General features: G+C 38.9%; 2 protein-coding genes across 2 annotated transcripts; one reads left to right on the plus strand and one right to left on the minus strand.

Annotated features, from left to right (window-relative positions):
- Positions 1–1,693: 1,693 nt before the first annotated feature.
- LOC108231741 (mitochondrial basic amino acids transporter) lies at positions 1,694–8,334 on the minus strand. Its single transcript, XM_017409010.3, has 4 exons — positions 7,880–8,334; positions 5,886–5,929; positions 5,551–5,634; positions 1,694–4,680 (listed from the first exon to the last, which is right to left on the minus strand). Exons 1-4 carry the CDS (start codon positions 7,905–7,907, stop codon positions 3,907–3,909), a joined length of 930 nt encoding a protein of 309 aa, XP_017264499.1. The 5' UTR covers positions 7,908–8,334; the 3' UTR covers positions 1,694–3,906.
- A 167-nt stretch (positions 8,335–8,501) lies between these two features.
- slc25a47a (solute carrier family 25 member 47a) lies at positions 8,502–13,564 on the plus strand. The gene is made up of 6 exons (XM_017409063.3): positions 8,502–8,859; positions 9,471–9,514; positions 9,591–9,662; positions 10,886–11,065; positions 11,265–11,529; positions 11,713–13,564. The coding sequence occupies exons 1-6, from the start codon at positions 8,823–8,825 to the stop codon at positions 12,021–12,023; spliced, it is 909 nt and encodes a 302-aa protein (XP_017264552.1). The 5' UTR covers positions 8,502–8,822; the 3' UTR covers positions 12,024–13,564.
- The last annotated feature ends 2,231 nt before the right edge of the window (positions 13,565–15,795 follow it).

Genomic DNA, 15,795 nt, shown 5'->3' on the forward strand with positions numbered 1-15,795 from the left:
TGGGAAGCAACAAACTAATGTGTCACTGATGAATACCAAAAGAAAAAGAAAAAAAAGAGTAGATATTACCTGAAAAGACCCTTTAAAAGAGTGCTGAACATTATTTTTTTTATCTATGTTTCTCTGGACACACAGGCAGGGAGAGTTTATCAGTATGAAATAAAGTCTTGAAACTGAAAATGTTGGTATTTTTACTTTTTCTTTGCAGCAGTTAAAATGTAAAATTAAACAAAATTTGTTGTGAAAAAATAGCAAAAAAAAAAACAAATAAAAATTTCAAGTTTTCATTTTTCCTCCAAAAACTTTGTTTTACTTGATCAATGATGTCTACAAACCACACACACACTTCAATTGTGGTTGTCATAATTTGTGCATGAAATGTAATTCTGAGTGTTCATTTACACTTTTGTCTGATGCTCTTGTCATGATGAAATGCAGAAAAAAGGCAAAAATTAAATTTGGATTGACCTTAAGGACTCATTCAAATAAACAAACAAATAAATAAATACATTTCCACTCTTCAAACTGATTCAGACAATTGGTTTGAATTTCAATTCGATTAGGATGCTGTTGCACTTACCAGGACTGGTCAGTAGATGGCGGCAAAGACTGTGTCTGAAGCTGTGAAGAGAACTTTAGTGCAAGTTAAGGCCTTGAGAATTCAATCTGATGTTTTTATTTATATCATCTTTCTTAAAGTTCCGTTTATTTAGCTTCTAAACGATCTCCCCTGCCTCCTAATATTTTAGCTATTCATAGACATTAAGCAGAGCGTGTGAGCTTTGGGCCTTCTTTACGGTGGGTTAGAATCAGAACTGTTTTAGATTAAACTGATTAAACTAAAGCTAAATCTAGCCGTGCTGCACAGATCTACTCCTCATCCTCACTGAGAACCCACGACAACATTTACCTTTAACTATTTAACCCACAGCTAGTTTAAATCATGTTTAATCCTGTTTATGCTAATGAATTCGGGCTACTAATCTCATGTTGAAAAATAAATGATTTGCAGCCATTTTGGTCAAGCCTTGAAAATAACGTGATGCGCAATCTGACAAATTACACTCAGAGCATATGTCAAGAGAACTCTCAGCTACTACCACACAAAATTTTAGCTCGATATCTGAAAAACTAACTGAATTATAGCCATTTTTGTGTTTTCTAAGGTCAGTTGACTGCGGCGGCCTTTTGAATTGGGTTAGCTTCAAAAGATAATCAGCTGTAGATGTACATCCGATGATAACTTCTTGAAGGTTTCATTAAAATCCATTTAGTGTTTCAAGAGATATTTTGCTAACAGACAGACAGACAGAGTTGACTCCCGCCGGCTGTGGATGACTCTCAGCTACTACCAAAACAAATGTTAGCTCAACATCTGTAAAACAGGCAGAGTTATAGTCGTTTTAGCGTTTGCTAAAATCAATTAGCTGTGGCAGCCATGTTGAATTAAGGTAACTAAGTAAGTTAATCAGTTGTAGATGTGCATCTAATGGTTATTTTTGTAAGTTTTAATCCCATCCATCCAGTAATTCATAACACATACTAAAAGACACAAACGCACACAGGTGCATGGTGATAATATATATATAGTTTAGTATTTATAGTTTGTGCTTATTGAAAATGTGAATGATTGACGATGTGTTAATCAGAGGTTGTTATAGGTTGTATAAAAGACAAGAAAAAAACAAAAAACAGCTGGTGATTTTTTTTATTTACTTTGTTTGTACAGATCCTCAGAGACAAACAGGTCCTGCAGGACAAAAATACATCTCTGCATCAGCAGCCCGAAACAGCTTTGAGTCAGACATTCACAAAAGACAAAAAAAAAAAAAAATCCCCTTTTCGTAATAAATATAGAATGGAAAAATAGACACCGCACCCACGCGGTCACATCCCCATCCTGTGCGTATCACATGTTCTCGGATGAGCCGCGTTAACCGTCTGTCTCGTGACATCATAAAACCTATTCTCTGTAGGTAACGTTCGCCGTGGAAGAGGAGGAAAACCTTCTGTTCTCCACTTTCACCGTTACACAAGCTTCAGGTGTCTGAGCAGCGCTGGAAAATGTTCACAGTAACGTTTGATTTTAAAACAGCCGGACTCCAAAGTACACAAACACACAAACAAAGAAATAAAACATCATTTCAGCCATCAGCGCATTTACGTTTAGAGACACCTGCAGGCGAACAGGTGACTTACATTCAACAAACTCCGGGTTTTAGTGCAGCCGGGACCTCCTTCGTATACAAAAGGAAAACTAAAAAAAAAAAAGTGCTTTTATTTGTTGTAAACTTTACAACTTTCCATCAATCTCAGATACCCTTTTTTAGGGCTGCGGATTGTCCTTCGTTGTGACAACGTCGAGTGCTCAGAGGGGAACAGACACGCGTGCCTGCCTTTTTTTTTTTAGCCGACAAAATAGCTTCCGTACCAAAACTTCCAACTTTAGTTAAATAAAAAAATAATATTCATTTCACAACAGGCACGCACTCGGACGAAGCAGATTGTTCTCTCACGATGACTCTTCCATCTGTGCAGCTGGTGCAGATATTGCATTCTGAGAAAAGCTCTGTTCCAGTAGATAAAAAAACAAAAAAAGTGCATTTATCAGCTTTTTGGGGAACATCACGTTCAAAAATGCTCACTTTCTCTTTATGTAAATAAAGAACAAAAAGAGCATCATTATTTGGATACAATCAAACAATTAATGGGAAAAAAAGCAGTTTTTTCACATTTCTAACCTCACCGTCCTGATAGCTTTTAACGGTTTCTTTTATTTTTCCTGAAATTAAGTTCTGATTGACTAGCTTTTTCGCTAAATGTAACACGCTGAATCAGAACTGCCTCTCCAAATTTGACCAAAAACGTCCCGACAGAGGGCTCTTCGGATGGCAACGAAACGGCTCCAACGGCAACGAACGAGGGTCTTCAACGGCCCGAATTTATGTACAGCTTCTAACTGGAAAACGGAAAACCTATAGAAGCTCAAATTCAAAAGGACAAGGACGACGTCTCGAACGGTAACAATCCACGTTTGACGTCTGGGCTCGGCCCTGAACGCAGGAGTCGTTTACGTTACTAAATCTTCACATTGTTTGGTGGCGCACAACAACAAAAACAAAACACCTGCAGCACTGAGAGGATTGTTTCCCCCTCCTGCGGGAATGAGCGGCTCCTCGGTGAGGACGATAAGCCTACAGCTACGTCTCGTGTTTTGGTTTGATAGCGGACAGACTGATAAGATCTGCGCGTCCACGGTTTGCTACATTGTTTCCCTCTCGACTCTTCAGACGATACGGTTTGTGTGCGAGCGTGTGCTTTGAGATCTGAACACGAGATTAAAGTACTCCGTAAGGCAGGAAAATGTTCTTAACACACACGCCAAAAGAAGAAATACCTCACACCTGTAGTATGTAGAGATATATTGCACATTTCCACATACTGTATGTATATATATATATATATATATATATATATATATATATATATATATATATATATATATATATATATATGTATATATAATATAGATATGATTTTCCAGTGTCTACCTGTACACCCTAACCCAGCAACACCGTCAGGCTCAAGGCTCGCTCTGGATTCGTGTCTCGCTTAAAAAACTTCCTTCTTCAAACTTTCACGAATCCCTCAAAGTCAAGCCGACATGTTTACAGATCTCCATTTTCAGAAGAAGACATTCTTGTTAAATTATTAAAATAAATACACCTCTCATGAAAGTAAAAAGCAGTGCTTGTATATAAATAAATAAGGGGTTTCGCGACTCGGAACTGGGAATGGTTCGTCTATTTTAGGTCTGAGTCAGATAGTTCTTTCTGATCTGTCTCTTCGTGTTTTTTTTTTTTTTTTTCTCAAAGTGCCGAGGTTGAGGGTGAGACCTCAGTGCCGTCACAGGCTGGAGGGCTGTGTCTGCTGCTGGAGCTGGGTACGGTGGCTCGGCGGGGCCAGCTCGCAGTCGTTGGGTCCTTCATCCACGCCCCGCGCGTACATGAGGACCAGGGTGACCGTGGCGAACGTCGTCGCGTTCACGGGGAAGGCTCGCAGCAGCGTGGAGGTCAGGCCTCGCGTGAACACCATGTACCCCTCCCTCCTGACGCTCTGCCGCACGCAGTCCGCGATGCTGCTGTACTGGTTGACGCCGCCCACCCCGTCGGCCTGGAGCCGGGACTTGATCACGTCCACGGGATAGGTGGAGAGCCACGAGGCGATCCCGGCCATGCCCCCGGCGAACAGCAGTTTGGGGATCATGTAGCGGTCGTCGGGTTCGCAGCCCAGGCTGCGAGTCAGCACGTCGTAGGCCAAGAAATACACTCCGAAGCCAGGGGTTTCACGGATCAGCGTCGTCACCATGCCCCGGTTCACACCCCACAGACCCTCCCGTTTGTAAATACGCACCAAACAGTCCAGGGAGTTCTTGTATGTCTTCTTAGAAGACTTCTTCTTCTCCCCCGTACCCTGCATTTGCATGCGGGTTTTGGCCAGCTCCATGGGGCAGCAGATGACACACTGGATGGAGCCGGCAGCGGCACCGGCAAGGAACTGGTTGGTGAGGGTGTCCTGTCCGAGCAGCCGCATGGCGTTTCCCTGCACACCAAACACTATGGCGTTGATGAACGTGAGGCCCATCATGGGAGAGCCAATGCCTTTATACAAGCCAAATATCTGTGAAAAGGACAGGAGAGACTTAGCATTGAATAACATCAAAGAAGATGATCTTGAATAAAAAAAAATATATTTTTTTTTTAACTTTTTAACCAGCCTGTCTTCTTTAATTTAGTCTAGAAACAAAAATTTAATGATGCAGATTGTTTCTGTCTCCTGAAACTAATGATCAACCTGTTTACTATGAAAAAAAACACATTTATTTACATAACTACATTTATTTTGGACTCCTCATTTGAAAACACAAGTTACCCAGCATGCAGTTTCTAGAACCTGTAGGTGAGCTGCTACTAATGATTAAAAATGGATTTAAAAATCAACATTTTTTACATTTTTCTTTATGCACATTTGAGTTTTTTGGGGGGGAAGATTAAGCTGGTCAAACAATAAAATATTATTTAGCATAACAAAAATGTTTGTTAAATGCAATGAATGCTTTTTTGTTGTTGTGACCACAGAGTAATGTTGTCTACATGCTTCTTAAGGAGACAGAGTTTGGAAAAAGATTTGAAAAAAAAAATACTTGTCCTAATAACATAAATATTGCTACTTAGTACTTCCTGAACAAAAAGTTTAATGAAAAGGGTATTAAATTATGTGATATAAACTGACATTTTTACACTTCCTAAGCTTTAAATATTCTCACTAAATCTACAGCATGAAATATTAAAATTACCAACTAATTACAGGAGTTACACCATTCAGGTCAACAATAACAAAAATCCATGGAAATCAACAAAACAACTGTAAAGGTTTTAGACTCAGTCAGACAATAACATTGACCTCAATGAGAAGCACCTCATTTAATGTGACCAATTCAGTCTGAAGAGACATTTACCAAACTTTTAACGTTAAATGGATTAAACTTACCGACTCCTGTCGAATGATGGACTGGAAACAGTGAAAGGTTCCCCGATAGAGAGGCTTATCAACACGCTGAACCTGCAGTCTCACCTGGTAGAAAACGATATGTTTAACAATTAGTTAAACCCCTAAAAATCTCATGAGTATCTTCAAAAAATAAGTTCACAATTAGTAATGTTCACGATCAGTTCTAGAAACTTGACCAAAAACAAAAAGCTAAGGACATTTAGTTATTAAACGCCTCTGATAAAGGTTAAGTGTATTTGTTTTTGATCGTAAAGTTTTATAAATGTGTGCGGAGATAACAAAAACTTAAAAAATGTGACTTTGCTACTGCTTACCTTCACCGTATCAAACGGGTGTCCTACCAAGACCCCAGCAGCACCTGGAGACAAAACAAAAACGCAGCTAATATTTGATTTTAATATAAAAGGTAAAGGAAACACGTTTATTACAAAATGAAAACCATGCCTCTGACAAGCTGAATGGTAGACTGTAACTTCACTTTCAGAGCTACTGTTTACTTTTTTTTTGTTATTAAAGTCGACCAATCATACACACACAAGTTTCAAACAAAGTTTCTGAACTCTTGCAATTGGGGGTAATTTTACAGTACATTTAGCTGTAGCTTAAATGTCCCAGGAGTTGGTTCTGAATCACTCAGAGGCAACAGTGGGCTTCCAACACCTTAGAAAAACGTCCTTTAACGTGCCATTGAACGTTACATAAACTGGACTTAAGCAACACATACCCACGTCGTAAAACCAGTTTGGGCTTCTTTCTTTTGTCCATGTTGAAATATTCAAAGTGTGGCTATTCAATAAGACTAGAAAAAGACAAAAAAACAAAAACAAATGGCGGCTGTGATCCATCTGTCTGCCGGATCAAGTTTCCCTGAGCGTATTAAGTGCGACGAGGAGCTGTGATTATGAAACCGCGTTCCAACAGCTGACTTTTTGTACTGCTGCTGTGTCAGGAAATATCCAAAACCTGTTCATAATGCTCAAATAAAGGATAAGTAATCTAAATGAAAGTTATTTTCATTTACTTTAACAGCACTACCATAATCACCACAGGGATATGTTATGTCATATCTCGGACTATATCTCGGAGCGATGACAAATCGCACTGAGTAATAATATGGTAAAACCGCACTGAAACTACCTATACAATTGCAGGAAAAAGAAAATTGCCCTCTGTAACTCTGTAGCGCCATAAAACACAACAACATATGGCACCATGATAAATCACAGACGTGTTGCAATGAAGTCAGAACTATGACAGCGACGACAAATGCCATCACAGGTGCACAAATCCATGGTTGTCATTTGCATCTTTACGGAGTTTGAATTAAGTGGGGTTTGGTTTTGTTTGTTTGCTGTTTTTTTAACAGCTGTATATTAAAGATTTGTACTCTTTGTTGGTTTTAAAATGGAAATATTGCCCATTATATAACATAACAACTAATAAAATGTTGGGGGAAAAAATAGACTTGTCGCAGGTACAGACTCGTTCGTGTCGCCCACTGTAAACAAACACAGTAATCCCACATAAGCACCTGTTGAATCACATGACCAGTTTGTAAACAAAAAATAGCCGATCAGAGTCGTGTGCATGTTGTAATCCGTGGATAGAGTAAAAGCCGGTCTGTTTAACAGTTTGAAGTGGTAATTAACCACAAATCAGAAAGCTCTGATGAAAGCAAACACAAGTAAAAGGAAGGTGCTGCACATAGTGTTAAAAAGAAAGCTCCACAGTCTGCGCACGCCCAATGTTCGTTTTTATATATTTGAACATGTAACCTAAGAAAACTACCAGGCAGGAAGTAGATCAGCTTTAAATCCCACAGCGTATGGTTTCCTAAAAGCGCAGGGTCCATCACGTCAGTTACTGTAAATATAAAAAGGATGGGATTGGTCTATAGAGGGGTGTGCAGTGATTCATGCTGTCTGTGTATGGTGCAGGAACATGCCAAGCCTCCAACCCACCCCAGGGTGAATCCTTGGATTGAACTTGTGTTTACATAGTTTCATTTGTAGAAATAAACAAGTCACAATCACACCGGTTTCTTTTGATTTCAAAATTAAAAAAAAAAACATATAACACACAGCAATAGCACTACAGATTCAGGCTAATTCTATCATTTTATTCGTCAAAGCATTTCATATAAAAATGATAAAAGTGAGTAGTTTAAAAAATGCACCAGGTAGCAAATAAAGAATTCGTTTAAAACAGGTCTCACTGTTAAAGCTTCTGACCTAATGGAAACTATCCCTATCAGTTGTTCAGGACACCTGATAGCGGCTGATACGATTTCTAGCTGCAACACACTTACCTCCGATGCATCCTGCAATAAAGTCCATCACCGCGCTTCAGTGGCACCGTGCTGGGCTATTATCTAATGCTGACGAGAAAAAAAAGTCCCCCAAAAAGCTATCTGAATCGATTTTCTTACTTTAGTTTTTATCAAAAGCCGGCAAATTCTCTGGTGACCTGACAACTGCCCCTCGCTGTTTAATCAGGCTAATGGACCAACGCTAGCTGATACTGTCGGTTAGCAACTGATGTTAGCTGAGACAACCGGCTAGCTAGTTTTTTTAATCCCCTCTAATAATCCACAAATGTTGAAACGGGTATTTTTTATAGCCGACTGTTTTCTGTTTATTTAGGCAAATCCCTCCTGTCAACTACTTGTCCAACAGAAGTCCCTTGTCGACCTACAAGCCCTAAATTAGCGCTGAGATGCTTGCAGTCTCTGCGGACACCGTCTCAGGTTTGATCTGGGGGGAGTTCTCGTCACAGGAAATGACACAGAAAAGGGGGCGGGTTTAATTGCGCCGGGTTTCGGGATCTGTCCAATCAGAGCGAAGAAAAAACGCCGACACCCCGCTCGAGGCGTAATACCCGTCGTTCATTGGCTCTCATGGTGTCTAAAAGCGGAGATGGGGAGGCCACGCGATGTTTTCAATTCGATTTTAAGAGAATGTTTACAAATGTAGCCCATACGAGGGGCGATCGATATAAAAAGTGTTTGTTTATGAAGTTTATAGGAAGCAGTATGCATTGTCGTGGGTTAAACTACGTAGCATTACACTTCAAGAGTTCGTTAGGAATGACGCGGAACTTCATTTTATATTCGGGTGGCATCGGATCGCATTCGGCTATTTCCGTAACGCTGCCGACTGTCATATAACAACAACACAGTGAAGGTTACAGATCGAGAGGAAGAGTGTGTCCACATCTGACATGCATCGGTTAGTCAGACAGCGTACGACAAGATGCATATAATCGATTTCTTGTCTGGATCAGTTGCAGGTAAATGGTTAAAGCTCCTCTTCTTAAGTTTTTTGTTTAGATTAGTCTTGGATCTGAATGCTGTAGCAGCTAAAACAGCTAACTGTGTGAGTTTGGTGTGATAACTAACATCTGTCAAGATTAGATTAAGCCTTACTTAACGTTTGGGTTTTCATTTATATTTGTTTTGAACTGCTGTTAGAAACAACAGCTTTTCGACACCTAAATACTAATTTAAATCGTTAAAAAAGCTAAACAGTTAAAGTTCCAGTATATAGGACACATTTTGACTAATAGTATTTAAATAAAACTATACTGTAGCATCTGCACTCTACTCTTACTTGGTAAAACAATGCAAAAACATTTCACCTGAAAAGGTTTTTACTGCTTCTCAAAAGTAGCTTTAAACCTTTTTCTTGAGGCAAAAAAAACAAAAAACAAATAAGAAGTGGCATAAGTGGATTTGATTTGCCTTGAATATCTATCAATGTGATGCTTCTCAGATTATGTGAAAGAAGAAAGCTTTGAACAGACCTGAAGTGTTGCATTACAAAAAAAAAAGGTTCATTGCTTTGACCGTCTCAGTTCCTGTGCGCTCGCCTTGATGCTCTATTTTGTCTGAAAACAAACAGGGGCATGTGGAGTTGCTGTGGGTTACCCCCTGGACACCGTAAAGGTACAGTTTGTAAGAACTGTGAGTGAAACCCTTGCCATAGGCGTAATTTTTATACCAACATTCTGAATCTTTTCAGGTCCGAATCCAAACGCAGAGACAGTTCACTGGAGTGTATCAGTGTGCAGTGGAGACGTTATCAAAAGAGGGGGTAAGTGCAATTCATATCCAGTACCCTTAGAGAGATCACACATCTTACAATGATGCTTTTATATAGAAAAATGAACAACTTCAAATTTCCTCACAGTCGGGTTTTATTACAGAACCACCAAGATCACAAACTTGCATTAACAGTTCTATACAATATGTAGCAAAATGAAAATTCGGACAAATGTATTGTGGTAAAATAAGCATTTCTATGTGTCAGTTAATACAAATGGAGAAAAGAGTTTTGATTAATATCAATGTGAGCACAGTTTACATTAAAATAGCTTTAGCCATGGTTTAAAAAGCCCCCTTTTATCACTTCTTGGATTGAAACATCAGAACCTAATAAAAAAGTAATCAACTAGACTCCACTGGTTTTTAGAGGGGAAAGTAATACAACCTCATGAAAATCAAAAAACAAAAACATTTGTTATTTGTGTGATGATACTGATGATATATGAGACTGACAGTTATTCTGAATATGATTATTTGAAGTTTTTGCTGTTAAATGTTGTTATGTAATCTTTTCAGTAAGGGGATGTTTTTATCACACTCTGTTTTTATATTTTGACTTATTTTTAGTTGAATAAAGAATTCCAGGCAAGTTGAATCAAATATAACAGGATAAATCAAGAATCGGATGTTTTGTTTCTCATACGAGGAGCTTTCTCAGTTCACAACTGAAAGGTGCAGAAATCCAAGATTCGAAATTGTACAGATTAGAAGAGAATGAAAATAATAAAAAGTAAAAAAATTCAGTTTACTTGCTAGGATGTTCCTATCCTGGATGAGTGACACTGAGGTCATCCATCCATCCATCCATCCATCCATCCATCCATCCATCCAGGATTGCAACTTTCTCAGACAACGAATATTCAGGATGCTTGTTCGCTCTCCTTTTTATCATTGTACGCTAAGATTTTGGTTAGTCTTTGACACAAAAGTAAACAATCTTGAATGTTCAAATAAAGGCCTAGCAGCAGTGAAGTAATATTTTCAAACTAATATCATCTTATGATGAGAAGAAGTTGGAGCCGCTTTGGTCAAAGATTGTAAATAATATTTTGTGCAATCTCATCTAATAACACGACAGACACACAAACACGAGGAAAAACCTTTCCCATTTTTTACTTTTGACGGTGATAACAAAGTAAAGTGAAATAGAGATAGTTGTTCTATTTGCTTCGTTTTCTTCACAGCTTCTTTTCTCTCCTCTTGTTCCATCAGGTGCATGGCTTCTTCAAAGGCATGTTGTTACCCATGACCACGGTCTCTCTGACGTCCTCAGTTGTGTTTGGCACGTACAGAAACTGTTTGCAGTGTATGAAGCAGGCGCGGGGAGCTGACTGGCTTCCCAACACCAAACTAGAAGTCTTCCTAGCTGGACTGGCAGGAGGTGTAGCTCAGGTAAAAAGAACCTGATTCACACACCAGTCTGTGATTTGTCGCATCACGTGTCTCAGAAATGTTCTTGATATCAACAGTAAGTTAAACTGTTTGTTTGACCAAAAACACAAGAGGAGGAGAAACTTAGCACTTCCTCTCAGATTGAGCCTGATAAAACCAGGTATCTGCCTCTGAGTCCCTGTTTACCTGCCTCCAACAGACATCGGTGATGTCTCCAGGTGACGTGGTGAAAGTGCGCCTCCAGTGTCAGACGGAGTCAAAGCGAAGAGGAGCCAAGGCGCCGCGACCGAAGTACCACGGCCCCGTTCACTGTCTACTGAGCATCGTCAGAGACGAGGGGTTGGCGGGGCTCTACAGAGGGGCCCTCCCGCTCATGCTGAGAGATGGGCCGTCGTACGCCACGTACTTTTTGACTTACACGACAATCTACGAATGGCTGTCAGGAGGCAGCATGAAAAAGTTAGGTGAGCGTAAGATGCTGGCCCTTGCGTCCTATACGTTTGTGTCCAGTTTCACTCACAGGAAAACAAAACTCAGCAGTGCTGCGTTCAGGTTTGCATGGTGAAAAACTCATGACAGATCTCTTATCAGTAATGGTAAAAAAAAAAACGAAGTGACGTGTGTCGGGGTGCTCTTATTTCCTCTAGATTGGAAAGGTGTGATGCTGGCCGGAGGAATCGCAGGAATGGCGGGCTGGACCGTAGGAACGCCCATGGATGTGATCAAAGCCCGGCTGCAGATGGACGGCGTGCGGGAGACGAAGCGTTACAAGGGTTTTTTCCACTGCATCGTTGAGACTGTGAGAGTGGAGGGAGCTGGGGTTTTCTTCAAGAGCTTAGGCATCAACTGTCTGCGTGCTTTCCCGGTAAACATGGTGGTGTTTTTAACCTACGAGGTTCTCACGGCGTTTCTTCGAACTGGACCTGAACGTGTCGACCCACCTCCTATACTGGAATAGTAAAGACGCATCTGGTCATATCCAGTTTTCAAAGAGGAAGTGTTACCACAACTGTCACTGAAGCTGTTACATGTGAAAATTTTACAAATTAAAAGCCTCGTATTCCTTGAAGGAATGCATTTCGCCAGCCGCCTTTCATAACAGAGTTTTAATTCATGATGGCCGCCACAGCCATCTGCCTCCGCCACATCTCGCAAAATATGGTAATGACTGAAATACATGTTGAGGATGTCCCTCATCCACCACCAGATAAACTTTACCTCATTGTCTGTCATTTTAAGTAAGTTATAGCCATTTTTGTGTTGGCAAAGGTGGACTGGCTGTAGTAGCCATTTTCAATTGGGCTGACTCTAAATGACAATCACGTGTAGATGTAAATTCAATGATTACTTTATAAAAGTTTCATTAAAATCCGTCCAGTGTTTTATAAGATAATTTGCTAACAGACAGACAGCATTGACTGTAACCGTTAACGCCAATGTTTCAAGCAAATATGTTGCACAATGGACGGTGCTCTGAGTATGTGTTGTGGTCAATTCTCAGCTACTACCACATCAATTTTTATGTCAATATCTGTAAAATTGGCTAAGTTGTAGCTATTTTTGTGTGTGCCATCTTGAATTGGGTTGACTCCAAAATTGAATCAGTTGCAGACGTGTACCGTGTGAAAATCTTCTGGAAGTTTTATTAAAATCCATCAAGTGGTTCTGTTTGCTAACAAACAGAGTTGACTCCAGTAGTTAATTACAAAGTTTTAAAAATAAAACTTGCACAATCAGTTAGTGCTTGGAGTATGTGTTGGGGATGAGTCTCAGCTACTACCACATCAAATTTTAGCTCAATTTCTGTAAAATTGGCTGAAAAAAAAAAAAAAAAAATATATATATATATATAGACAGACACTGTAGCACACATACGTACAAACAGACACAGACAGAAACTTTTTGCCTTTGGTGGTGGGCGAGCAGTATTCAGATTGTTACAGGCAGGGAATCTTGACCAGTAGAGCAGTGATCAGTTGGTACCAGACTGTACCAGAATCAAGCCGACCACTAGAGGGTGACCTTGGCCAGCTTGTCACAAAGGTTTTGTCTCGCTTTCCAGTCATATTCACAAAAACCCTCAATCCTTTGGAGGCTGCTTAAACTTAAGACATATCTGACTTTATTAGGGTTTGAGAAGAAGCTGCAGGACGCACAGTTTAGCGAGCATCGGCGACTCAACCACCAACATGCAACATGTTTACCTAAATTCCCTTCCACTGAAACTTAGTAGCACAATGTTACAATCTGACTAAAGCGTATTTATTGGTATGACTGCATTGAAAAAATAAAAGTGCAGGTTATTACATTCTGCACAGGACTACAAAAGTAGATACTGAGACAGGTATATTTAAAGCTGCTGTTGTATTCATAGCATCAAGGCCTTTTATGACCTTATTTAAAACATCCACACATATGAACGGGTGCTGGGACTGGGTTTGCTTCCAGAAGTTTGGGTTTTCACAGACAAGTCAGGGTTCTTTAAAGACAAAAAAAAAAGTGAATGTATATCTTTGTATTTTAGTTTCATAAACAATAAAAATATTCATTGTGCCTTCATCAGTGTGGAAAATGTATTAATGTCTTCATTCATGCTTTGAGCTTTTGTTTTCCTTTCATATTAAAAACAATAAAAGCCAACTACGGCTGTTGAACTGTTTTTCTTGATTTAAACAAGACAAATAAAATATGTAACTAAAAAAAATCAGTTTATCAACTAAAATGAACAGATATATAGAGATATAGATGTGAGGGTTGTTTTTATACCAGGATTTCTATAAGAACATGAAAGTAAGTGACAGATGTTTGCAGGTTTTCAAATTGTTTTTTCTCCTTTTTTTTTACTTTATTTTATAATATAGTTTCACTTTTCATTTCAGGGAGAAATACAATATTTCACTTTTAACCGTACTCATTTGTTGTTAACTATTTCACTGAGTTTTAAAATGGATAACATCCCAAGTTTTTTATTACAACATCGTGTTGAATATTAAACCTGTGTTTTCCATCCGGTTTGTTTCCTGACGTCAGACAAAAGGCTTTGCGTAGTCAAGGCTGTTCTGATGCTTATCAAGAGTAAACAGTGCCAAGAATTTTTTTTTTTGGCCTCTAGATCAAAACATGCATGCAATATCAGAAACAGAACAGGTTTTTCTTTCTCTTTTTTTTCTCCCTTTTTCTTTTGTCAATGAATCACCTCATAACGTTCTCAGATTTAACGGCTGTCTTGCTTTTAATGATATAAAGATGTAATCATTTATTTTATGAAGCTGCAGTCGTTGGGAGGAACTTCAAGTTTTATCTAAAAACTTGAAATGCATGTTAGAATTTGTAATTAATTTGTTTATTTGTTGTTGAACTTTTCATGCAGGGCTTCTAATAAACCTTTTTTTCTTTTACTGTTTTTATATTAAAGTTTAAAAAGTGGCTATCCTTTCCTCCTGGGATATTGCACAGTAAGAACTTAAAAATTGCATATTGAAGAAACTTAAAAGAATGCATATTGTTTTAAAAGATTTTGTGTAGTCTGTTAGAGCTTAGAATGAATGAAAAGGATGACTCTCAGCTACTACCATACCAAATTTTAGGTTAATATCAAGAAAATTGACTGTGGTAGAGCCATTTTTAAGTATATTAAAGCTGATTAGCTGTGACAGCTTTTTTAGGGTTGACTCCTAAAGTGAACCAGTTCTATTTGTACATTCAGTGATTACTGTCGGAAAGTTTATTAAAATCCAACCACAAGTTCATGAGATAGGTTGCAAACGCAACAGATAAAAGAGCATTTCCACACACAGGCAACAACATTACTGGGGTAATTTAAAATAAAAAGATACTCTATCACTGTGTGCAGTGTTTTATCAGACAGACTTGAAGTTTATTTTGCTCTGTCCAGTGGAATTGTATTGCCATCTAGTGTTTGAAATAAACAGAATATTTCAAATCAGTGAGCAAAACTAATGGCTCTGGTTGGGAAAATTAGGTGCAGTCAGTCCCATTTTGGTGCAAGATTCGACTTTATAGTTGTTTTGGATAATTACATGATTGTTTTAGTTATGTACAGTAGTTATATTTACTGTCTGTCTGATTCAGGTAGACAGACCACCCTACTGATCCAAGTGTATACTTGTATCTTAATGCAATCTAGAGAAAAAAGTACTTAGAGTGTATGGTAGTGCTACATAATACCGCCTGGTAATTACAGGTTACATACCTGGTATGAATGGGGTAACTACAGGGCCTGGGCTGTAACATGAAGTGATTTGTTACTCTGTACTTACAGCGAACATACCTGATTCTTACCATGAATATACCAAGTACCTACCTTGTACTTGTCAGGTATTTACTTGGTACTGGTAGGTTTATGTACTTATAAGGTATTTACCGGACACCTAGCTTGGTATTTGTTTGGTACTTACCAGGTAAATACCTGGTTTGTTATGATTAACTACCTAGTGCTTGTCTAGTACATAGTAGATACTTATTGGGTATGTACAGAACCCGGTACTTATTGAATATTGGGTACACAATAGTGTACTGGGTACCCACATTGTACTTATTAGGTACACACTTGATACTTAACAGGCATGTACTTGGTACTTACTGGATATGTAGTTGGTACATTCCTGACATTCATCTGGTGCTTATTGGGTATGCACCCGATACTTACTGAGTGTGTACCAGGTAACATACATACTTGGTCAGTATCAAGTACCCACCCCATAAATAAC

The sequence above is a fragment of the Kryptolebias marmoratus genome, linkage group LG19 (genome assembly GCF_001649575.2).
Source record: "Kryptolebias marmoratus isolate JLee-2015 linkage group LG19, ASM164957v2, whole genome shotgun sequence".
NCBI classification, from domain to species: domain Eukaryota; kingdom Metazoa; phylum Chordata; class Actinopteri; order Cyprinodontiformes; family Rivulidae; genus Kryptolebias; species Kryptolebias marmoratus.

What these genes read in the sequence shown, in the direction of transcription:
- LOC108231741 (XM_017409010.3), bottom strand. Translation starts at nt 7,907, where the DNA reads ATGGACTTTATTGCAGGATGCATCGGAG. An exon ending in ACCCGTTTGATACGGTGAAG is followed by an intron (nt 5,635 to 5,885) that starts GTAAGCAGTAGC and finishes GTTTTCTACCAG; the next exon opens with GTGAGACTGCAGGTTCAGCG. An exon ending in CCATCATTCGACAGGAGTCG is followed by an intron (nt 4,681 to 5,550) that starts GTAAGTTTAATC and finishes TCCTTTTCACAG; the next exon opens with ATATTTGGCTTGTATAAAGG.
- slc25a47a (XM_017409063.3), top strand. Translation starts at nt 8,823, where the DNA reads ATGCATATAATCGATTTCTTGTCTGGATCAGTTGCAG. An exon ending in ACCCCCTGGACACCGTAAAG is followed by an intron (nt 9,515 to 9,590) that starts GTACAGTTTGTA and finishes GAATCTTTTCAG; the next exon opens with GTCCGAATCCAAACGCAGAG. An exon ending in TGGCAGGAGGTGTAGCTCAG is followed by an intron (nt 11,066 to 11,264) that starts GTAAAAAGAACC and finishes TGCCTCCAACAG; the next exon opens with ACATCGGTGATGTCTCCAGG.